We start from the raw sequence: 24304 nt of genomic DNA, 5'->3' as shown, positions 1-24304 counted from the left end.
CCTAGCAACAAGGGTGGCTCGATCAACTTGTCCCTATGCTACACTTAACCCAGTCTCCCCTACTTATGGTAGATCACTGTGTTTTCACTGTGACTCTGACTCTATGAGCATCTTGTGAACATTGCAGTTCAGTGTCTGGATATTTTAATTGGCTAAAAAATAAAACCACACAATTCAAACAGAGTATTTTGAAAGCAGAACTTTATACATATTTACAGAAAGAAAACAGAGAATCTGAACAGTAAAGATCACGTGATGACGTTTTCATCATGACTCAAATCACAGGAGACGTAAATACAGAGTGAAACAGGAAGTTGACGTCTGTGAGGGAAACACCTCAGGTTCCAAACCGTCCACCATGAAAACAACTTGCGTGGTGTTTGGATTGGCACTAACAAACAAACTCCTACACAGCAACACTGTTTCAGGTCCTTTTACCCAGATTTAGATTTGTACAGTTGGATCTGGTGCAGAAGAGTAACGTTTGACTTTGTTACCTTCGACTCTGCAGTGCCAGTGCCTAGACCACTGTTCCATACTAGTTTCTACAGCTGGTTTTCTTAAAGTTATTCATTTACTTTTATCTGCTTGTTTCAAAGGAACGGTTCAGCAGGTCGTCCCTATTTACAATCACCGTACCACCCAGGCTAAGCCAACTAACTGCTAACTGACTAGGTATGTCTTCTGGCACGATGTGCTCCAGGTTCCCCAACCCAAGTCCAGCCCACACTCAGCTGTCAGATGCTGTAACGTCCACATCTGGACTAAATCTACAGTTTATCAGCTGGAATCAGCCCAGATGCGCACACATGCATTGGCCAAACTCAGGCTGAGGGCCCAGACAGATGTTGGACCAGAAGTTTCATTTTGTTATCACGGGTGGTGCCAACCTGCTGATCAAGGAAAGGCAAGAAAGTCAATGAATGCATTTCCCAAAATGGCAATAATATATTCATTATAGCTAGTTTCAGTGTGTTTTCACATCTTTTAAGTCTTATTGTTGTTGTGAATTATTCAAGCTTCAAACTCATTAAACTTTAAACAGTAATGAGCTTCAGCTTCAGTTCCGACTCGTTCAGGTTCAAACTCACCTGCTGCGTCAGATCTGATCTGTCTCATGCGTTGTATAACAGCAGCAGAAAAAGCTCTTGATTTGATTTAGATTTTACTGCCAGCTTCACACGCGCACGCACGCACGCACACACACGCACACACACACACACACCCTTTCATTCCCCAGACTTAAACATTTAGAGTTACTCCCTCATAAACTTTCTCTCTGCTCAAACACTCAGAGGTAACTCAGCTCAGCTCAGACTTTGATGTGGTCAAAGCCAAGAGGCCACGCCCACAAGGCCACGCCCACATCAATGCTCTGCAGCTGGTCTCTGTTTTATTTTTCCTCCACCAGCATCAAAAAGTCATTGCTAAGTTCTCCACATGAAGCAGCATTATTACTGTGGGATGAAATGATTTAGTTCGATTTGTCATCATCGTCATTGTCACCATCATCATCGTCATCGTCACAGCATCTGATGTTAAAAACTCCTGCTGCTTTAACCGTTTGCACCTGAACCTGTGACATGACGACCATCATGATGGTGATGGTGAGGATGAAAGAAGACAGGGAGAGAGAAGCATGTTGGGCATGTGTCTGGTTTGTGACCTGATGATGTTTCAACCTCACAACGTCTCAGATGCATCTTCACTCCTGATGAAACAAATAAATACGACTAAGCAGGAAGTGGAAGAGAAGCAGCAAGTGGAACAAGTTTTAACATTAACAACATTTTTCTGCTTAACGAAGCTGCTGGAGTCGTTCCCATCCATGGGACTCTGGTCCAGGTCTTCTGCACTTCCAGCTCTGTGCAATAAAGACGTCTTTATTCTTTATGACACAGCGAGCGGCTGCTCTGTAATTAACAGCTCTACGTCTTCAGCAGCAGCAGCTGCAGCTCCATGTTGTCAACCTCAGAGTCTCTGATGGCTTCGTTTGGCTCAAGAGCCACAGTTTAAGAAACATGCATGTTCTGTACAGTCTGTTGGCAGCTCACTGTGTAGTTTGGTGCTTTCAAGTCCATGTTGGTGCAGTCCAACTTATTTCCGTCCCACAGACACGGAGTCACAGAACAGTTGTTGGAAATCAGATTTTAAAAACAAACAGATCACTCAGACTCATCAATACCTGTTCAATCATGAACGTGAGGAAGAAGTTTCTTTAGTTCCTATTAAGACTTGATCTGTCTCATGTATTAGCAGCAGCACGGTCACTTCCTCTTCTTTCCTAAGTCTGTTCTTCTTTAAAATCTGTCCAGCGTGGCCTCAGGTCAGTGAAGCTCACACGCTGCTCAGAGCGGCAACGACCTGGGGGAGCAGATCTGTGACCTCATCAAAGCTTCGTTTCATGTGTGTGATCGTGGTTAGGCTCCGCCCCCCGCAGAGGAAACCAGCTCCACTTAGCTCAGAGTTTGTTCGTAGCTGTTCACTGCTCCTCACAACCCTATTAATCAATCAATCAATCAATCAATCAATCAATCAATCAATCAACCAATCAAGTTCCTCCATGTGCTGCTGAGTAAGTTAATTAGCTCGATAACTATTAAGTTCATTTTGAAGGTTGAAGCCCTTTAATTATCGATCATTGCAAACAATCTTTCAACACATATCAAAGATTATAGATCAATAGACTCTAAAGGGGAAAATCTATATTTATAAACCTTTGTTCAGTCAGCTGACTCACAACAACCAATCCTGGTTAACACACTCACCTGTGCTTCTCAGGCTGCGTCCACACGGCTACATTTCCACTTTTTTAAACTAAACCACCTCCATTAAAACTAACACAACTAAACACACAGGTCGCATGACCATCAGCTGCATGTGTGAATCGCCCGCTATATAGTTGTCATAAATGTCATTGTGTCTCTGTCCAAACTTCAACAAAGTTGTTTTCAAAATAAAACTAATCTCAACAAACACAACCCCAGTTTTCAGAACAAAGCAAGAGCCTAGAGTTTTCAAAATAAAATAACATCCCTGCTTTTTCTAAACTAAAACCCAACCCCAAAGTTTACAACCCTAGAGTTTTCAAAAATAAAACATCCCGATCAGAAGAGTTGCTATACTTGAAAACTCTGCAGCCGTGTGGACAGAGGAGGACATGTAGGAAAAGAGATTAGCTTTTAAATGAAAATGTAGCCGTGTGGACGCAGTGAATCTGATTGTTTACTTTCAACATGTGTTGTCAATAAAAAGCTATTGAGCAGTGGAGTCTCAGTTCACCGTGAAACCTGAACACAACACAAAGGACAGTTTGTGCCGCTTCAATCACACACGTCTGACATTAAAAAGGGCAACAACATCTCTGAGGCCGGTTTCTGCCTGGAAGGAAGGAAATCAGTCTAAAAACATCTGCTCTGCTCTGGAGGACAACTGTCACAGTGTGATGTGTAATTAGCGGGCAAAACATGCAAACTACAGTCGTCCTTTTAGCTTTGTTTCAGAAGAGTTGGATGACTTTTTCTTTTTTCTTACGTTCAACATTTGGAACAAGACACATATATTTTTTCTCTGCTGAGGCTCCGAACATAAACATCCCTTTACAGGTCTGAGTCTCATGCTGTGTTTCCTTCGGTCAGCATGCTCTCGACTCTCCTAGTGTATTCACACAGTCTGTGTCCAGGTGAAGCCGCCGTCCATCCTCAACTCACCTCACGTCTTGTTGTGTAGCTTAGTTTCAGTTTGTTGCTATGGTGACATAATGTCTCTTTTCTTTATAGATAAGTGCATGCGCATGTTGTAGTCTCTGTACATACAGTATGTGTGTGTCTCGCTGTATAAGTTAAGTGTGTGTGTGTGTGTGTGTGTGTGTGTGTGTGTGTGTGTGTGTGCATGGGTGTGTTCATGTGGAAAATAACATAGATGTGTGTGTCTTTAAGTCACAAAGCTCTGCCCCCTCGTTGTGACACCTTCAGGCGCTCCTTGGTGCCCTCTGCTGGGGCTTGCTCCTACTCTTCCTCCCTGCTGCTCTTCCTCCCCCTCCGCCCCCTCCTCCTCCTCCTCCTCCTCCTCCTCCTCCTCCTCCTCCTCCTCCTCCTCCTCCTCCTCTTCCTCCTCCATGCTTGTGCCTCTCCCCCCTCTCTTTCTCCTTGTCTGGCGCCACCATGCCGTCACCATAGCGACGGTGGTTGCGTGGGGGGCGGTATCCCAGGGCCTTGCAGTGCTGGCCAAGGTTTCCTGGGTGAATGAGCGCCATCACGTCCTCGTACCAGGGCTGGGTTCCTGCGCTCTGATAGGACGAGCCGGACCAGGAGGCGAAGAGGCGGTTGGCCGACGGGCTCCAGACAGCGAGGCGGACGGTGACGGCGGTCCAGTGGTAGCCGTGCTCCTCCACCTGGCAGTGGTAGACGCCGCCGTGTGTCAGCTCGGCTCGACGAATCAGGACGCCCCGCTCGATAACCACCAGCTGCTCGCCTGATACCACCTAGAGAAAGATGGACGCATCAGACAAGTTGGTCCGGGTCGTTTTCCGAAATCAATGACACGAGTTTGTGGTTTGAACAGTCCTCTGCTCTTTCTCTGATCCTACTAAAGCGATCAAACAACATAAACATTAGGAGACGCCAACTGTGTTAAACACAAGATGCACTTTATTTGACGCCTATCTCTATAATGCATTATAACCCTATTTATAATGAGTTATAATGCAGTTATAGCACTGTTTAACTATAGTTATAAACACTCATAAATGATCATAATGCTTTACAACAATAATCATAACAGACTATAAAGCATTTTATCATGACTTAGGTTAGCTATTATAATACATTATAATTGTTAGTAACTCACTGACAATGCCGACATCGACAATGCATTATAAATATAGTTATAATGTGTTATAATTGTCTTATAAACATGTACAACTATCATTATAAACACTCATAAATGATCATAAGACTTTATAACAATAAGCATAACACATCATAGAGCATTTTATAATGGCTCATAAGGTCAAGTATTGTAATAGATTTATAATGCTCTATGATGTGTTATGCTTATTGTTATAAAGTCTTATGATCATTTATGAGTGTTTATAATGATAGTTATACACGTTTATAAGACAATTATAATTATATTTATAATGCATTATCGATGTGTCACCGAGTTACCAACAATTACATCGTATTATAATAGCTGACCTTATAAGTCATGATAAAATGCTTTATAGTGTAGTGTGTTATGATTATTGTTATAAAGCAGTATGATCATTTATGAGTGTTTATAACTATAGTTATACAGTGCTATAACTGCATTATAACTCATTATAAGTATGGTTATAATGCGTTATAGAGATAGGCGTCAAATAAAGTGGTACCCAAGATGCTAACTACAATAACCGCTCTGATGCATCTGTGAGTCTCTGGTTCTGGTCTCAACAGACCCTCATCTGAGTCTGGGTCTGACTGAGTGTGTGTGTGTGTGTGTGTGTGTTGGGGGGGGCTACCTGGTTCAGTTCAGGACTGTTCTCTCCAGCCTGTTTGTACCAGGTAACAGCAGCGTGTCTGGACCGAGGCAGACACTCCAGGTAAGTGCTGTTGCCCTCGGCGACCATCATCACCCTCTGCTCCGCCTCCACCTGCAGGGCAGCTGAAAGACACACAGAGTGTGTTCACTGTCTGCCCATCCTGTGAACTAGTGTTAACATTGGACAAGGAGTTGTGTCCTCACCTCCTTGTCTGACGCACTGAGTCAACGGGTCCTCGTCCTCGCCCAGGTGGCGAGCATTCCTCCTGCACAGAGACACATGTTAAAGCTTCTTCATTTCTGTTGCATACCATAAAGTCGTTGGAGCAGAAAAGGTTGAAATAAAATGATTTAATTCACTCAGGAAAATCAATTTGTTCAATAAATTTCATGGCAATCTAGCTTTCTATTAGATTTTGTGAGTGTGTTTTGGGCGGTGAGGAAGGAACTAGAGGAAAGGTCGGGTTTCAGGCTTTGTGTTGGACAATGCTTAAAATCTCATCAGAAAGAGTTGAGGTGCAATTTCTGCTGCATTTTAAACTATCAACAAATCTGGTTTAAAATCTGACTTCATGGGATAAAGCTGTGAATTTCCCTCACAGAGAAAAAAAACAAACTTGTTTCAGGATATCAGGTTCACAGTGATCATATTTAGAGTCTGATTACACACTAAGTGAGTTTCAGATCTTATGTAACATATTTTAAAAACATGGACACCACAGGGCTGGGGACAGGCCACATCCCCTGCAAAGCCCTAGTGTCTCTTGATCTACACCATCTGTATGATCCCTACCTGCGCACTGTGGGCATGTAGGGGCTGCAGGCGTGTCCGTCCCAGGTGCAGTAGGGGTCTCTCGCCAGGCAGCACTCAGCGCAGGCCTGACCGTACAGCTCACACTGGTACAGGGCGAGCTGGGACACGCCCTCTCTGGAGCCCACAAACAACCACTGCTGGAGAAGGAGGAGGTGGAGGAGGAGGAGGAGGAGGAGGAGGAGGAGGAGGAGGAGAGATTGAAAGCCAAGGGTTGAAAAACAGGAGAGAGTGGAGGAGGAGGGAAAGAGGGAGGAAAGAGGAGGTTATAGGGGGAATAAATAAGAGCATTCAGTTTTCAGTTTGTGCCCCAAAAAATGGAGACAGTGACAATAAACAGCTTAAATGTCTAAAGATGTCAGTGTAACAATGTCACTGTTTGACCACAGAGTGTGTATGTGTGTGTTTATGTGTGTGTGTTTGTGTGAGACAAATATTTTGATGCCTGCTCTTTATATGCTGATGTGTGAGCGAGTGTAAGATATTTTTTTCAAGAAACCCAGACGACTTTAATAATGCAAGGTGTATTTCTGTGCATGTGTGTGCGTGTGTGGGTGTGTGTGGGTGGGGGGGCATCTCTTCATTACTGCTCTGACTGAGGTGGGGTAACCATAGCAACTGGTGATGTGGAGCTGTCCTTGGAGATACAAGGTGGAGATTTGAGTGATAAGTGAGATGTTGTGTGTGTGTGTGTGTGTGTGTGTGTGTGTGTGTGTGTGTGTGTGTGTGTGTGTGTGTGTGTGGGAGAGTTTGGAAGTTTCTCTCTCTCTTTCATCTGTTACCTTTTTCTTTGAGAGTGTCATGACTGTCACAGGTGATTTGTGCTGCAAGGAGGAAAATAGAAAAATGAGAAACACATCGAGCTTAAAATTAAACACAGATAGATAGATAGATAGATAGATAGATAGATAGATAGATAGATAGATAGATAGATAGATAGATAGATAGATAGATAGATAGATAGATAGATAGATAGATAGATAGATAGATAGATAGATAGATAGATAGATAGATAGATAGATTTTGTGCTAGATGTGTTCAGACCTCAGTGCCATCAGCTTTGTGAAGAGCTGCTCCTATAGCTCCATATGTAACATTATACAGTAGTTTATATATGTGAAGTTTCTGTGATGTAAATCTTTGATTCAGTGAAACCACAAAGCAGAGGCCTGGAGCAGAATTTACTTCTTTTGTGCTTTTTGATTTACAAAAATAATCAACTTTACGGGTTGTGCAGACATGTTCTTGCAAATGTGTTTTGGATTTTCTTTTATTTGTTTCTGTGTGGGATGAAAAGTGACTCTTGCCGCTCTGTTGCAACAACATGAAGCTGATGTAGATTTCTGTCAGTCTTCATTGTTGTTATGCAGCTCTGCTGCGTGATTTGCAGACTGATTTGAAGCCTGTGCTGCATTACTACGTCATAATAATGTTCCTCATGAATGTAGATGGTGTCTTACATTCAGGTTATCAGTGTGATCGATCACACAAGTCAAGTCATTTTCTAAAACTAAAAGGTCATTTTCTCCTCCACTCAGACTAGACTCAGTTATATCCTGTTCAAAAAGTTTGAACCATTTGTGTGAAATTTTTAATTTTGTCACAAGCCCTGTCTGACGTCTTGAGTTTTGGCTAAAGAATGATTAACCGGTTTGTCCTGGAGTGCTGATAAACGCTTGTTTAAATTCTACGGTGGGGTTACAGTAACTCACTGCAGTTTCAGAAAACACATGCAAAGACACAAAGGTGCTACAAATTCTTAAAAAAGCTTCATCTGTTGGACACGTGAGCTGTAAAAACTCACAACACACAAAAAAGTGACTTTAGAAGTTATTTTTTTATTTAACCTTTATTTAACCAGGCAGAATCAATTAAGAACAAGTTCTTATTTACAATGATGGCCTGACATCATGAAGAAAGGTACCTGTCAGCGGTGTTTGAAAATAGAGTGAGTTTATTTGGTTTATTGTAACTTCAATATCACATGATTCACATATTATTCCTAATATGCACAGCTAGCTTTAGTCTTTAGCTGGGTCAGTCACTTTTGTGTCTTGCATGTGTTGTCTTGTTAAATCTGAAGAAGACAGATGAGCTGAAGACAACATGGCTGCTGCTCTGTCATCGGAGCAGAGAAATAAAAAACAGAGATGTTATCTTACATGCAGACTTATCAATGTGATTAATCACATGAGTCAGGTCAGTTGGAGACTAGTTGATGGTGCCTATACTGTGGGATCTGAGCAGACTTGCAACATGTCAGTTATAAACAGTGTGGGTGTGCGTGTTTGTGTAAAATCTAATGAACACTGTGAACATTGTCAGTGTTGCTCATACCTGAAAGACCTGCAGCTGCTCCAGAGTAACCTCCTGACTCAGCCCGTGCTCTCTGGGCAGGTGGATGGCCTTCAGCACCAGACCAGAGTCTGCACCAAGAACAACGGGTTTAAAGGCTTTTATTGTGAAAACCTCAGGGTTAAAGAACTTCCTACACCTCTCAAGTACCCCACCACACACACTCTACCTGTGCCGATGAACAGGACGTCGTAAGTACCGTCCACGGCCTCGACTCTGTCCACAAGGAGCTTACTGAATTTGTAGTGAACACCCACTCTGACCAGGAGGGGGCGCTCGCCCAGTGGCAACACGTTCTCCTACAAAAGAGAGCGGGAACTGTCAGGACTCTGGATTTTATAATCAGACAAGTTCAGAGTTTGTGTCCCTGCGATGAAGACAGAAGACAAAACTGAGTCATTTGATGAAGTGAGATGTTGAACCTGCAGCAGTGGGTGAGTCCTGCTGAAGAAAATGACATCATCAGGATACTCTCTGGTCGAGCTGTAGCTTCCATATGTGCTGCTGGGACACTGAGACAGAGATAGAGACGGAAAGTCATTTATTCAGCCATCGTGACCTAATTTAACTTTAAAAACAGAACAGAAGTCCATGTTAAACTCACAGTGTAAGAGTGTGACTGCCTGTCTCAATAAAGTCTCTATTTATCCATTTAAATATACACAAACTATGTCTGTTATCATATTTTAATCATATTTTAATAAGTAGTAAATGCATCCCTGTGTAGCTTAGAATGAGTAAAGTCAAACCTGTGTATTATCTTGTACTGAATAAATGTGCACACAGCCTTAGTTAATATATTTCCCAGAGTTATAAATGTTTATATAAAACGTTATAAAACTCTACAAACAGTCACATCACTAGTTTATTGGACATTTATTGACTAGGAGAAAACGGGAGAGATATTTGAATGTAAACTCACAGTTCCTGGTCGGGGGTAGGGCACCTTGCCTGTGAACTCCGCCCACTTATACTGAGGCCCCTCCTTATGCAGGAAGTTTCCCTTGAACGCCCGGACGACGTCCTCCATGCGGTAAACGCAGACAGCCGAGCCATTGAGAATATCACTGTGGATCAACCAGACAGAGAGGAAGAGGTTCATCAATCATCTTTCCAGCTGTTAGGACTGAATCTGGAGCTGAGCTTTGATGTTTCTCTGCTCTTCAAGTAGCAGTTTAAATGAGAAAGTGAGGCTCTGCTTCAGGAGCTGTGAGTCATTGTGGCTTTTCAGCCTCAACGCTTCAGTTCCCTGACTCTGCTCCAACCAGCGTCCGGACTAACCGCGCTGCTTTTAGCACATCAGTCCCACCACAGCAGCTCACAGCGGGGTTTAAATGTTTGGCAGCGATTGTCAGACCTACAGCCTCAAGGAGATACAGTAGAAAGACAACAGATAGAAAGGCTGCACTGTGAGAGGGAGTCACAGGTATGTTCAGTCTGAACCTCCAGGTCAGTGAGGAGGTCAAAGAAAAAAAAAACATTTAGACCATGACCATGAGGGAAAACTCGAGTTGTTCTGACAGAAGAACCACAGCCGAATAAAACCAGTGTGAATAAAACCCATTCAGTAAATTCAAGAGAAGACATGCACAGTTTGATTGTGTCTGAGTTCACAAACTGGTCCAAATAACACAACTGTAGCTAATCTGTGTGATCTGGTCGGACAAATTTGGTTGTAAAGGTTACAATGATAAACACGCTAATTGTACTGAGGTTGGTGTTCCTAAATTCATCACCATGGTTACTATAGCCTAATACTGTTCACAGTTATGTAGGGTTTAGAAAAGATGGTGATTTGGGTTAAAATAAGTTATTCCTCCATATTAGACAATCTTTGTTGTCATGGTAACAATAACGACAAATGGACATGAATAATAAAAAAACAACACAACACAGCTGGTCTCACATGGGAATCAAATACGGCTCTTCTGTGTCACACTCATTCACCACAACCTCCCCCTGACGTCCGTCTTCATTTACAGGCTGTAGATGAATGATTAGGATTGACTCTGTGACACCGCCCACTAGGGCTGGGACGATATGCTTTTCTCCCGATTCGATTCTTCTACGATTTTTTGGATGCCGATTCGATTTAAATTGCGATTCTACGATATTGCCGATTCTCTCGATTTTTAGTCGCATTTTTAACATTTATCTGCACACAAACACTGTAGGAGCCTATAAATTAACATACTCCATTATAAAATGAACTTAAACCCTTTTCAAAGCCTGTACTCTCTGTATGTAAAAGAGGCTAACAAATACACATTGCACAATATTTAAAAAAATTCAAAAAAAAAAAATTCAAAAAAAATTTTTTTTTCAAAAAAAAAAAAATCGATTTTTGAAAAAAAAAATCGATTTAAAAATCGTCAAAAAAGATATCGCGATATCTATGTGAATCGATTTTTTCTCCCACCCCTACCGCCCACAGCTTTCTGAAGCTCGACGTGAGCTGCTCCACCGCTGCCTTCTTGGCAGTGTCTGACTCCGCCCCTGAACTCCAAGATAATCCAAGTATGGTCAAAGAGGGAGGAGCCTGTGTGGAGCCTCAGTCCTCCATAGCTTTAGTGGCTGATAAAGTGTAAAAAGGTGAGTTCAATAAACAGGAAATTAGCTGCAGAGACCAAAACTGTTCTTGTATCAGGTTGTAAACATGTTTATTTCTGCTGTAAAGTTGGACATGTTAACACTGGAGTCTATGGGGACGGACTCACTGATGGAGACAGACTCTAGTGGTCAGCCGAGGAACTGCAGCTTCTGGTTTCTGGTCTTTTTGTACATCACCATACTTTCCCCTTTGCTCATGCTCACTATTTGTTGCCCAACAAAAACGCCTGGACAACATCTAGGCTTATTATTATTTTTAGTCAGTTAAAAAATATTAAAAACAATGTTTAGATGCTAAATTTACCCGAGTTACTTAATTGAAAGGTCTCCCAGGAACGCTAAATGAAAGAAGCAGGAAAGCATCCAGCATTGGAGACAAACCCTCTGTGTGTGAAGCACTGACAGACTGCGGCTCAGAGAAAAGTTTCCATTCAGAGCAAATGACCTTCCTGCTCTCTGCAGTCCTGTGGTTGGGACCCCACCCTGGGTGATGCTTTGGATTTCTGTCCGTTCCCCGCTGAGATTCCAGACACTTTCCAAAACCCAGAGAACCGACCAACTCCCTGCTCGGCCGAGCCAAGAGCTGAAGCTGCTACTGTGGGACTCCACCTCTGATTCTGGGTTGGTCTCTGAGCTCGGTGTGGTGCCGTCAGGAAGTTTGGAGAAAATGACAAACTACAGACTGTGTCTGCTCATTTGTTCTGCCTTTCTCTTCTCCCCCTCTGTGCTTTATTTTCGCTGCTGTTTTGCGTCTGTTCACCTGCTTCTCTTCGGCTTCGGTCCTAATGAGCTTCTCCTCTTTGAATATCAGCCTTTCTCCGTTCATCTGTCTGTCTCAGTTTCATGTATTTGTGTCACCGCACCGTCCCAGATGGAGAAGAAAAATGTTTTTCTCTTTCTCTCTGTTATGAACGTCTCTTGCTAACATGAGAGCAAATTCCCCTCCTGCAGATACTAACACGAGGCACATTGTCTGAGATCCTGCTGCTTCATATTTTCCCTGTTTGTCTCTAGGTTTTTAATCAAGTTTGTAGCTGGAACATCATCATAACTGTGTTTTCATGTTTCAACCTCTGTTTGTTTAGTTTTTTCAGTCTGTAAATGAGAAACTGGGTGTTTCTGTTTGTGTCTGTGTGTGAGGAAAATCTGACACACACACACACACACACACACACACACACACGCCATGCCACATCCAGAGCACTGATGATGGTTAAAATATGATGACTGTCACTGTGACCTATGACTGAAACACACTTAGGCAACTATCCCGTCTGGGTGTATCGTTACAGTGTGACATCGTTCGTCACCATCACAAGTGTCACGGTAACGGGACAGGACCGTCATATTCCCACGCCTCCATCAGATGTGTCCATCTATTCCTGCATGAATGACCCAACAGGTGGATGCTTCATGGTCCTGAATATCCAAAGATTCATTTTGTGACAGTGATGTAAAAAAAAACAAAAAAAAACAAGACAGAGCCTGAGGGTCTCTGTTACTGTAAATCAGAGTAGTGTTTCCCACAGGTCTGAAATATACTAGTGGAGGTTGGCTCCGGCCTCCAGTCCAGTCCATCATTACATTGCACTGTTGTTTACTAGTTAAAGAAAGAGCCAGAGAGACAGACCCTCAGTGGGGGAGGCCACTGGGGAGGCACAGAGAGGAAGGCCAACAGTGCATCTCAGAGGCCCCCAAATGCAAATGATTATTTCTAAATGAATGAAAAATTTCCTATGTCTGGCATTTATAAAAAATAATTTTTGGTCTCTTGTTGACCTGGCAGTTTACCAGACAAGGTATGGGCTAAGGGAAACACTGCTGCAGAGCATGTGTAACTGTCAGTAGACCCTTCTTGTGAGAGCAGGAGGTGTACAGTGAGGGGAGATAATCGACCTCTTGGACAGCTGCTAAAATGGGTAAAACAAATAGACTTAAATGGTACATCTCTGTGTGGCAAAACTGCACTTTTGTGTTTCAGCTCTGCTTCATTTCATTCAGCTTCAGCTCCTCCTGCTGAATCAGCTGAAAATGGAGCTGTTGTTTGATTTTATTTGATCAGAAAGTAGATTTACAGCAGATTAAATCTATCACAGATCATAGATAATATTTTTTAATGTCACATTTACACCATATCACATCCTTAGTCCTTTATCTTCCTCTCTCTTTTGACTTGGAGTAACCAGTTGAGTCTAAATATATCTGCGTGGGTCGTTGATCAATACCAATGATTCAGTGTTTTTTTCCCTTTTTTTTAAACTATGAGCAATTAGAACAACATTCCTCCACCCAGTGGATATGCAACACTCTCCCAGTCCCTCCCCTCCTCCTCCTGGCATCCTCAGCACACTCACAGTTGACAGATTAGTTAGAGTCAAAGTTTCTCTGCAGTACGACGGAGGCACCGACCTGGATGTGGTGAAGAGGCCGTAGATCAGAGGGTTCTTCTTGTCTTTGCCTTGGAGGATGAAGATGTCCTCTGAATAGAGAGAATAAGGGAAGGAGGGAGAGAAGGAGAGGGAAAAGAGACAGAGTTAAACCATATTACTGCAGGTAGTGAAGATGTTGTTGCACACTGTGTGTGTGTCTTTATCAGTCTGACTGTGTGACTAATAGAGTCGGGCGTGCTGGCAGCATGGCTGACTGACTGATTGTAATGAATCTGTAGCCGTTAATAAGCCTCCACAGTGGGAGAGAACAACACCTGCTGTCACACTTTCACTCACACTCTCACTCTCACTTACTCTTACACACACACACACACACACACACAGCCGATCACATTTGATACGTGTGGTGCGGCTCCTCCTATCAACCCTCACACTGTGTGATCAGGTGGACGGAGAATTTTCCACTTGTCGTAAACCACCGATTTGATGAGACTGAGCTGAGGTCAAATGTCTTCTTCAGACATCAGACATTAATCTTCTAATCCTGACACACAATAAAGAAATGAAGCATCTTTGAATTGTAGCTTTGATAAATGATGGTTTATTATAAACATAACATGAATCACTCAGGTTTAATTACTAAAAGTGTCCGTCAGAGTTTTGACCGGCACTAGTGAACATGTCTCATCTCATCATCTGAAACTCCATCAGCATCTGATTCACTCACCTAAAGAATTAATCAAACTCAGCCGGTGACCTAAAACTAATTATGAAAATAAGTCACAAAAGGAAGAAAATATCAATGAACAGATTGATGAGAAAAGAGGCGAGCCACAAACCAAAATGTCTGTAAAATACAATCTCACAAACAAACTACCTTAATGAAAAAATATTACGCACGTTACTATGTTTCTAATCTTTTTATGTGAAATCTTGAGTTATGGTGAGAATATGTTTTGTGGCAAGATAGCTGCTGCTCTGACGGCAGAGGAATAAAAACAGCCATGCGACAAATTTTAAAGAGACATGTATGAGACACCTATTGTCTCAGTGTGATGTATTTTGAGTTTGCGTTCTCGTCCCATGGTCGTCACAGTTCATTACATGTCCACCATATCTTTTTCCTAGTCTTTGCTCACACAATTTTAATCACATTAAATTTGAAGTTTCAGATTTTCTGTTTTGTCCTTTGGTCTGAGTTGAAGAGTTTGTGATGTTTCTATCATCCCATCACACTGGTGTAGAACAGAGGTCTTTGTTTCCTGTGTCACGCTGCGATAAACTATAAATACACGACTTGACTGAGCTTCTGGGAAAATAACTTTTAAAAGTTTAAACTTTCAAAGAAACTCCGTGGAAGCTTTAGAGCGACGGAGCTCAGGTTGATGCTGAGACTCAGAAACATTTGCACTGATGAAGGCTGGAGAGGGAGGTTTTAAGACAAGGCTCATTTCTTCTTCTCTATCCTCCTCTCCCACGCTGAGGCAGAGAATGTTACCTTGGCGACGGAGACGACGAAGCGGATCACCGTCCTCACATTCCTCGCGTTCCTGCTGCTTCAGGTGGCCTCCGTGGATCCACAGCCCCGCAGTGCACGTCTAATATCATCTCACACTCGCACAGTCAGCAGCGTCCTCCTCCTTTAATACATCTCTCCTTCATTATTCACTTTCCCTCACTGATGCATTTTTTCCATCTTGTTTGTGCTGTTATCTCCGTCCTTCGTCAGTACATCATCCCTCTACCTTTCTTCTCTTCTCCTCTCTTATCGTTTCGCACTAGTTTTCTTTCCAACGAAAAGCCCTCTGTCCTCTCCTCCTTTCATTAATCACAACTTTTTTATCATATCTTTTTTTTCTCTCCCTCTGCTTGTCTGAAAGTTGTTTTAATCTAACGGCAGCTCTGCTTTATTACTGCGTATGATGTATCTGCTCTTTGCTGGACGCTTTCATCCAAAGCACCTCAAAGTTCTTTCAAGGAGGAGACGACTCAGAGTCAAAGTCAGAAGAAGGGCACTGGAGGAAGACGATTTATATCTGGACCTGGAGTGCTTTGAGCCGAGCGGCCGGTGGAAGCCATTTCAGTCCAGATCAAAGACCAAGTGGGAACATGTTTACTGGGCGATCGGAGGCGATTAGATAAAACAGAGAACAGATAGAAACCCATTTGCAACTTCAACCAACCTCGAGTCGTCCAAACAGGCTCTGCAGAGGAGCTCAGGACCATATTTGGCCACGTTCAGTGCTGATGATGTTTCTATGCAGGACTCATATGCGATAAATAAACTCTTCATGTGCAGGAGGTGAAGAAGAACAAAACAAGTAGCTGATAGTTGTTACAGTGAAGTGGATGAGGCGGCGATCAGGACACAAGCACGGTGAAGACGTTTACTGTGAGGTGACTCAGTCAATAACACACTCGTCTCAGAAACATGACACAGAGGAACCACTGGTTTCAGTCATGCTGGTAAAAACAGAGCTAGGTGGGGGAAACTTTAGCTACAAGTGTAGGTTACATGTCTTTACAGAACAGGATATCAATATCAAAGCAAACACAGGGGCTGGCCGGTGAAATAGGCAACGTGCGACAAATGGGAGTGTGGCGATGAATGAAGTTGTGGATTCAGAGATTGGCTGCAAAGGGTTGAATCAAAAAGTCCTTCTAGGCAATATTAGAACGTCTCTGGTTGAATGACAGATCACTGCTCTACATCTAAAATAAATAAAAATTTTAAAACATACAACTCCACCCAGAGAGACCCCCAGGCCCGGGGATCAAACTCCGAAAGTGACTGAAAGTGAGTCGACAGTTCGCATAGTGAACCAACTGATTTAAAGGGGAACTATGTAAGTCTGGGTCGCTTTTCCGCTGTTTTGCTAACCCTCCTCTCGGCCATGTGCATTTGTTTTCAACGAAGCCGGCAAGAATTCAATCAATAGTGCCGTACATAATGTTATATATCATATATGATGTTACGATGTGTATATTTGTGTAGTCTTATCTGTCATACACAAGAGATTACAGGTTACGAGGCGCGTTTGTGTCGCACTGCGCAGAGATGAGAGCTGGTTGTTTTTCGGCCAAGAGACTCTACGTGGAAGGCAGAGAGTCTCCATTCTCCTTCGCAACAAGTTACATGTCATTTATTAAACCATCACAATTACTCCAAAGCTGTTTAATTAAGGTAAAAATGTAGCATAGTTAAGCTAAAAATCCTGCATAGTTTCTCTTTAAGTCCCAGCAAACCAACAGAGCTACAAAGCTAATGTGGCTAGCATCAATGAGGTGTATATGGGAACACCATGCACTGGCAGGGGACGGTGAAATGTGATTTTCCTTTGTTTTCAGGTAGAAAGAGCCATAGTGCGAGAGAGAAAGTGAATTTACGGTCCAACGTAAACTTAACAGAAACTTTGTTAATCCCTGCAGGAGAAACTCTGAGTTCCCGCCGCCTGTTTCAAAGTCAGTCAGGCTCTTTCTTCTTTGCAGCTTCACTGTGGATCCAGCTCCACATGAAAACACATTCAGTCACAGGCTGAACAACGTTTTTCTTTTCACAGACTTTGAAGACGACGCCTCGGTTATTTAAGGCTCAGGTTGGCTCCGACTCGCTGTTATCGCTGCGTGACAACTTTAAATCAGCCGCTCCACCTTCCCTCCACCTCTCAGTTTGATTTATTAAACTGTAGAGTCTTTAAAGTCATGACTCTTTAATGGGGGAGGGAAAGTAACACACACACACACACACACACACAAGGTCAGTTTGCTTTAAGCTGGTGCAGGGAAACAATCTGATTTCAAGTTTTCAAATATGTAAATAATCATGTTGTAGCTTCTTCTCTCTTCTCTTCTCTTTATCTTCTTCACCACATCTTCTCTCTCTTCCCGTCAGACAGCTGGCCACCATCTTTAACTCACAGTAATCCCTCGTTCTCAGCCGCTTCTCTTTGTTTGTCTCTCTCTCTCTCTCTCTCTCTAAATCCACTCTTCTTTCTTTTCCATCTGTCGTTTTTATCTCTTCCTTCAGGTGCTCATCCCCCCGTCGCACTTTGCTCAAATCCACCTGGACCTTACCATCCCTCCCTCCCTCCAGGCATTTCTCTTGCTTTCTCTTTGTGTCTGACTTTTGCCCCCCGCACCCCCCAAACCCCAACCCGTCTCCATCCCTCCCTCCCACTATCTCTCCTTCCCTCCATCTCCCTGTCCATCTGTCTGTCTGGCCTATTTTCTCCAGAGGATTCTTCTTGTGTCTTCCTCTCTAAACAAAAAGAGGTTGTTTCCCCTGGAGGAGAGATAGTCTTGTCTCGCCCGCAGACCTGCAGCCTCAGCCCCTATCGCTCTCTCTCTCTCCCTTTCTCACTCACTCACTCCCCTCCTCCTCTTAATTGTCTGGCCATAGCCCCTGGGCTGACTTCTCATTTCTCCTCTTCCCTCTCCCCCTCCCTGGCCTGAATGCCAACATCTTCCTCCTCCTCCTCATCACCTCTCTGACCGCCCTCCCTCTCTTAATTTTCTCTTTGTCGTCCATAGTAATTTGCCAATAATAGCCCTCCCTCCATCTTGTCTGCTTCTTTAACCCCCCGGCTACTGGCCCTGTTCCTTCCATCCATTTCCCCCCATGACACATTTTATCTCCACTGATGTCTCCCCCAGTTTTAACATTTGAGTCCGGTTGGAAGGCAACAATAAACAACATTTAATGCATTTCTTTCCCAGATAAAATCATCAATGAACTCAAAATGTATAAACATAAAATATAGTTAACCATATGTATTTACTTATTCACTCTTCCTGGGCTCCACTCAAGTAAAAATGGCAAGAGATTGTACCAGTTTAAGACAATATCATATCAGGTCTGATAGTGATGGTAATTTATTTATCGGGCATTAGACTGATAGCACTGATCCGGTAGCTGCTGGCTAACTCAACATGTGCTCTGTGTGGAGTTCTGATGCAGCAGCCAAAAAGACACAAAGCAGCAGACACTGAAGCTCCAGAGGCTTTTTAAACCATACAAAGGCTTTGGGATACATTTCATTTTAATGCATCCTATATATTGTTTGCTCTTTTGATAATGTGCCGTGTTAAGTTAACTATAACTTTGTGTAACTTAACACATACTACCAACAACAACAACAACACAAAAAACAAAAAAGGGATTGGAGCAGAACAGGAAAAAAGTGGATTGGTGCATCTCTAGAAATTACATCCTAATGCAAACAATCTAAAAATCAAACAAACAGTAAAACTATAAATAATGATGTAACAACAATGTCAGGTTCCGAAGTGAAAGTAAAGTATACGACTGAGCTAAAAAGTATAATGTCACTGAAAACAGCAAATATGGAGAGTGAAGAACAAGAAGAGGTTTTAACAAATTCCTCATTAATCAGACTGACTCAGACATTATGTAGTAAAATGTGTCCAGTGTGTGGAGAAGCTATTAAATATGAAATATCTCATGGTGAGTTATTATATGTTTTTATTCCTCTGCACACAACAGAAGCTGCAGCCTGTTAAAGCTGTGGCCACATCCCTTAATGATAAGAGCTGAGGCTACAGGCATGTGGGGTTTTACATGTTGGACATCTGTTTGGAGAGAAAATATAACCTGTGAATCTCAGCATAATAACTTAAATACTGTGAATCATCCAGCTCTAATGTGGCTCTGAGCCAAACCACTCATTTACATTAAATAGACGACAGCCATTAGTCTGTAAGGTTTTTCTGTTCACCACGTCTCCTCAGGAAACTACACATTTCCTCCTCATCTCCACCTCCCCACCCCACCCCGCCCCTCTCCACCTTCAGTCTGCTCCATCCTTTCCTATTAACCCCACCCCCTCCATCCCATCACTCCTCACACCCTTTTAGGTTCACTTCACCTCACTCATCCTCTCTGTGTTGTCTGAGGGAAAACGCCTTTTGTCTTGGTGTCAGAGCAGCGGCCATGTTGTTGTCAGGTCGTCTGTCCGAACGTCTCAGTGACGCCTCAGTGCATCATCTTCAGATTTGGCACACATCTTGTCTTGGACTCAAGGATGAACTGATTCGATTTTTGCTGTGAAATGTCAAAGGTGAAAGTGGCGGTTTTGGTCTTGAGGGAATTTCTATCAAACTTGACATGAATATTAATTCGGACAAAGGACAAACTGATTTTATTTTGGTGGCCGAAGGTCAAAGGTCAAGGTCAGGAACCACTTTTAACCATAACTCCAGACGCTGCATGAACACGGAGTAACTCAAACTAGTCAAATGGTGGAGGGATACGGCTGCGAGGAGGGGGCTCTTGTTTTTTCTTGGAAACACAAACACACTTTATCATGACATAGAGGTGTAAAGATGATGCTGATGGGAAGAATTTCTTCCCTTCTTCCCTCTTGGATTAGTAAACTGATTATCATATTCACTCAACTCTGTGAAACTGTCACTTTCAGGCCACCGTAGCTTAAGGGGAAAATAAAACTAGTGTTGGAGCTGCTCTGTCCACAGCAGGAAAATCTTGCCTCTGCTAATATGATTACCGCCGAAATTCCACATCTAAAATATTACTTCATTCTTTTCCTCCTGAGGAGTGCTGTCCTCCTCTTGGCTGACCTCCACCCCCTACATCGTTTCTTGATCATCCTCCATTTCTGACTTTATTTACTCTTCCGCCCCGAGGCTACATTTTTATCCAATCCTCGCCTCGCCAGCTTCTCCTCCTCCATCTTCTCTTTCACCATGATAACAGCATCTTTATCACCATCTCCTCCTCCTTCCTTCTCCTCTTGGCTGGTCAACACCTTGCATAATGACCTCTGCCCTCATCTTACTTGTCATACTTCATCTTTCCTCCTGCCCTCCTCCTCCTCCTCCTCCTCAAGGCAGCAGCTCCTTCACCCCCCCCCCCTCTCTCCTCTGCGTCTCCTTCTGACGAACTGGGCTTCCATTCAAGTTTCTTCACCCAGTCGATGATGGATTAGAGGCTGAATGGAGGCGTCAAAACATGATTAATTTTCCTCAGTATCACAAAACATGTTTGTGGAGCCACTTTCAACACAGTGTGTTTTTGTTGATGAGGTAATTAACCAGCAAACAGTGGGAAAAGCATTTGTCAGAATAATCTGACAGGGTGGGGGCGGGGCGGGGCGGGGCGGGTGTCCTGGTGGCTCATTCTCACATCAGTTCAAGGGCGGAGGTTTAAGAGTAAATGGTGGTGGAGAGTATATATGAGTATAAGTGAATTCATTCGCTCTATGATTGGGGTGAAGTCATATTAAATCTCCCTCAGAGGCCGCCTCTACAAGATGACTGATTTCAGCGTGAAAGTCATCATACACTCCCCGGCCACCGCGTCCTCTGAGGCCATGCTGCCATCAAAATCAAAAATGAGGTTACTTTAAAAGCATCATTGCAGCTGGGATTGGTTGTGTGAATATACCGTACTGCTAGCTTCTATACCGGCTTATAACTAGCCCACTGTCTGCATCACCCCAACCCTTAAAAGTTCTAAATCTGTAACTTTTCCTTGTTAAAATGTTTGAGTTTACAATCAGGAATTGGTGCTTTTAGGGCGTTGATGTCTGGATCTAAAGAGAAAAAAGCTGAGGACATGTGAGACAGCTCAACTCCCATAGCTGGAGAGGTTTTGTCCTGTGTCCACTGCGGAGTATCACTCTGTCTCTGATGTTGTAAAGCTTTTTTGTTGTAAGTCCTAACTAGAGCTGCAGAGAGAGCGAGAGAGCAAGAGAGAGAGACAGGGAGGGGACATTAAGGGCATAGATCGCACTGGAATAACTCCCATGATCCCTTACTATTGTGTAATATCACCCAACTTTGTCTTTTGTTATTATTTTGATTGAGAGACCCCAAGAGGTTGACGTTGCAGACGAAACATTATATCATTCTTCCTTCCTGCCTTCTTTTTATCCAGATGTGACACTTATCCTTCAGTGACACTGTTCCAAACAGAAACCCTCTTTCTCTCTTTCTTTGACTTCTTTTCTGACTCCAGTGGACGGTGCAGCTACACTGACGGCTGCTTTCTTGGGTCTAGAGCATTGAATCATACACACTGACTTAAATAGATGAGGAAAGAGGCTGAAAATCCCCTGTTGTTTCTGGTGTCATGATACTGAATCCAGCCACAGAGGGCCGAGTGTCTCCGGCTCTAAAACCTCATTGCATGCCTGTCCTCCTCCTCCTCCTCCTCTTCCTCCACGACAACAACCACCACAGACAGGAGCAGTAAACAGCAGTAAACAGAGAGAATCCTTCCTGTGAGCTAAACTCGTCACCACAGGAGAATTTGAGTTGTTCCAGCTCGTCTGGGCAGCAGAACGAACGTCTGTCAACATGAACCACTGTTTGCTATTTTGAATAATTACGGCTCAATGAGGCTTGACGTATAATTTCACACAACAAGTGGCATCAACAGCGAGAGGCAGACACATTAACAGTGAACCTTAGGAACGTAAATGTAGCCTCTGCAGCTCTGAACAATAACCTCAAAGCAATCCTGTCTCATGAGTCAGTCCATGTGGCGTTCACAGACCAGATGCTCTGCTCAAAACAACTGTATGGGTGTTTCAAAAACTCCATCCAACACGTGAGTAAACAACCACAAACATAGAACTAAAGGAAACGGAGGTGAAATAAATATTTACAACATGTTCTACACATGAAACAAGGAAACACGACCCACAGAAGCCTCCTCTGATCTGACGACAGGGCAGTATTATTGGATGTGAACATGGTTTGGGTTAAAAATCAGTCAGTTAGAGTTTCATTTTGGGTGTTGAGATTAATCATGTTGTTAAGGTTACAGAATGATCCTGGTAACATGAGAAATAAACAGTTTTCAATTGACCCAATGTTGAGTTTGTCCCTCCAAAATAACGTCACCTGACCTCCTTCGCTTTCATTATAACTGCAACAGCCACTAGGGGGGTTAACCTTAAACGTTTATCATTTTGAGGCTATAGTGGTTGAGGTAGCCTGTCTTTCTTAGGAGGAAAGTCTCTGTCAGTGAAAACCAGAGGCCACAGTCGCCTGTGATGGTTTCTTAGCACAGAGTATAATATAACAAACAGTCATCACTTTCCAATAGCGAGTCAGTTAAAAAACTGCTCTGCCTGTCACTAAAGCCTCAGTGGCCTAATGGATAAGGCACTGGCCTCCTAAGCCAGGGATTGTGGGTTCGAGTCCCATCTGGGGTAACATACAGCAGAGTGGCGCAGCGGAAGCGTGCTGGGCCCATAACCCAGAGGTCGATGGATCGAAACCATCCTCTGCTATCAGTATTTTACACCAAAGTGGCCTCAAGACAGCCAAAATGCTTTCACAAAGCAGATTGGCTAAACCAATTGACCCTTCGCGTAAGCCCCGCCCCCTTGGTTACTGTTGCTACGGCGGGCAAGCTTTCACTCCCAGCCATGCTCCTGGCAGTATTTGGTATCGATTTCAAAGGAAATATCAGCAAATTTCTGGATAAACTGTTCTGAGATAATAGAGAGAAGAAGTCACAAAGATCATTCAGAGTTTTCAGTGACGTGACTCGCGCAGGAGGATAAAACATCTGTTCAACGACACGACTGGACAATGTACAGAGCAGCAGTAAGGGCTGGTCATTTTACCGTCTATCAACCCACGAAGACATAGGTCATCTCACTGGTCATGAAACGTTGTCAAACTCTAAGTTTTTGGGCGATTGTGAACCACATACAGCTTTCGCTGCTGTTTTTTTTTCTCCCACCCCTGTATCAGTCAGTGAAAGCAGTCCCTGCCTGGAGGATCCCTCGCCTAAAAGCCCAGGTAAAAGCCCTAAAAGTACAGCTGTCATTTCGGAGGTGAACATATGGTTATCCCCACATTTACACTTACTCAAGTCGAAAAAAAAGTCCGCTCGTATCTGAACATCTCTATATTGCTGCCGCAATACAAACTTCTCTACAAACAAATGTTTTTCGTTTTTAGTCTCAAAATGTGTCCACAAAAGCAAACGTAATGACTCACTGCGGAAAGCTTGCCAGGCCTATAGTTACGGTTGCTAACGTAGGATTGGACAATAGCCGTTTGTGGGAGGAGTTGGCGAAGGGTCAATTGAAAACAGTAGTCAATGCCACATTTGGTTGACCTCACGACCTCAACGACCTCAACACCCCCAACCAGTTGGAAAGTCACCAATGGAAGACACCCCAACAACCTCAGTGGCAGTCTTTCAATGAAAAGGAAGAGAAACTCTACTAACTACGCTAACATCTCTAAGCCTGAGCCCAGCAGCCTTTCAAAGAAAACTCAGTTCAGCCTCTTGTATCCTTAGTCCCCTTCTTTTGGTCACTACCCAAAGCTCATGGGTTTTAGCATCCACGACCACCAGAGGCGCAACAACTTTAGCACTTTCGGGACCAATGTATGAAGCCCCAGTGGCCTAATGGATAAGGCACTGGCCTCCTAAGCCAGGGATTGTGGGTTCGAGTCCCATCTGGGGTGACATACAGCAGAGTGGCGCAGCGGAAGCGTGCTGGGCCCATAACCCAGAGGTCGATGGATCGAAACCATCCTCTGCTATCAGCATTTTACACCATGTTGGCCTCATGACAGCCAAAATACTTTCACAAAGTATATTACCAAA

The 24304-nt window shown here is 43.4% G+C and overlaps 1 protein-coding gene and 2 non-coding genes across 5 annotated transcripts in view; 2 read left to right on the top strand and 1 right to left on the bottom strand.

Annotated features, from left to right (window-relative positions):
* Positions 1 to 3519: 3519 nt before the first annotated feature.
* sema3h (sema domain, immunoglobulin domain (Ig), short basic domain, secreted, (semaphorin) 3H) overlaps positions 3520 to 24304 on the bottom strand; it is a 65292-nt gene continuing 44507 nt past the window's right edge. The window contains exons 9-18 of one of the 3 annotated variants that reach the window (XM_085781398.1): positions 13709 to 13778; positions 9612 to 9756; positions 9112 to 9201; positions 8859 to 8988; positions 8672 to 8760; positions 7117 to 7158; positions 6317 to 6471; positions 5728 to 5789; positions 5504 to 5646; positions 3520 to 4483 (exon numbers count right to left, since the gene is read on the bottom strand). In XM_085781398.1, the coding sequence (XP_085637524.1) occupies positions 3971 to 4483; positions 5504 to 5646; positions 5728 to 5789; positions 6317 to 6471; positions 7117 to 7158; positions 8672 to 8760; positions 8859 to 8988; positions 9112 to 9201; positions 9612 to 9756; positions 13709 to 13778 (1439 nt within the window). In that variant the 3' untranslated portion in view covers positions 3520 to 3970. Of the gene's footprint in view, positions 4484 to 5503; positions 5647 to 5727; positions 5790 to 6316; positions 6475 to 7116; positions 7159 to 8671; positions 8761 to 8858; positions 8989 to 9111; positions 9202 to 9611; positions 9757 to 13708; positions 13779 to 24304 lie in introns of all 3 variants that reach the window. The other 2 variants (XM_085781396.1, XM_085781397.1) reach the window with 2 other exon arrangements.
* trnar-ccu (transfer RNA arginine (anticodon CCU)) lies at positions 22817 to 22889 on the top strand. Its single transcript has one exon. It is a non-coding gene; the product is annotated as a tRNA-Arg (tRNA).
* On the top strand, positions 24090 to 24162 carry trnar-ccu (transfer RNA arginine (anticodon CCU)). The gene has a single exon. It is a non-coding gene; the product is annotated as a tRNA-Arg (tRNA).

Source organism: Trachurus japonicus, chromosome 7 (assembly GCF_045865225.1).
Source record: "Trachurus japonicus isolate A0001 chromosome 7, Traja_1.0".
Classification (NCBI taxonomy): domain Eukaryota; kingdom Metazoa; phylum Chordata; class Actinopteri; order Carangiformes; family Carangidae; genus Trachurus; species Trachurus japonicus.
Note: the sequence above shows the minus strand (reverse complement) of the source record. Positions and strands in the feature narration are given on the sequence as shown.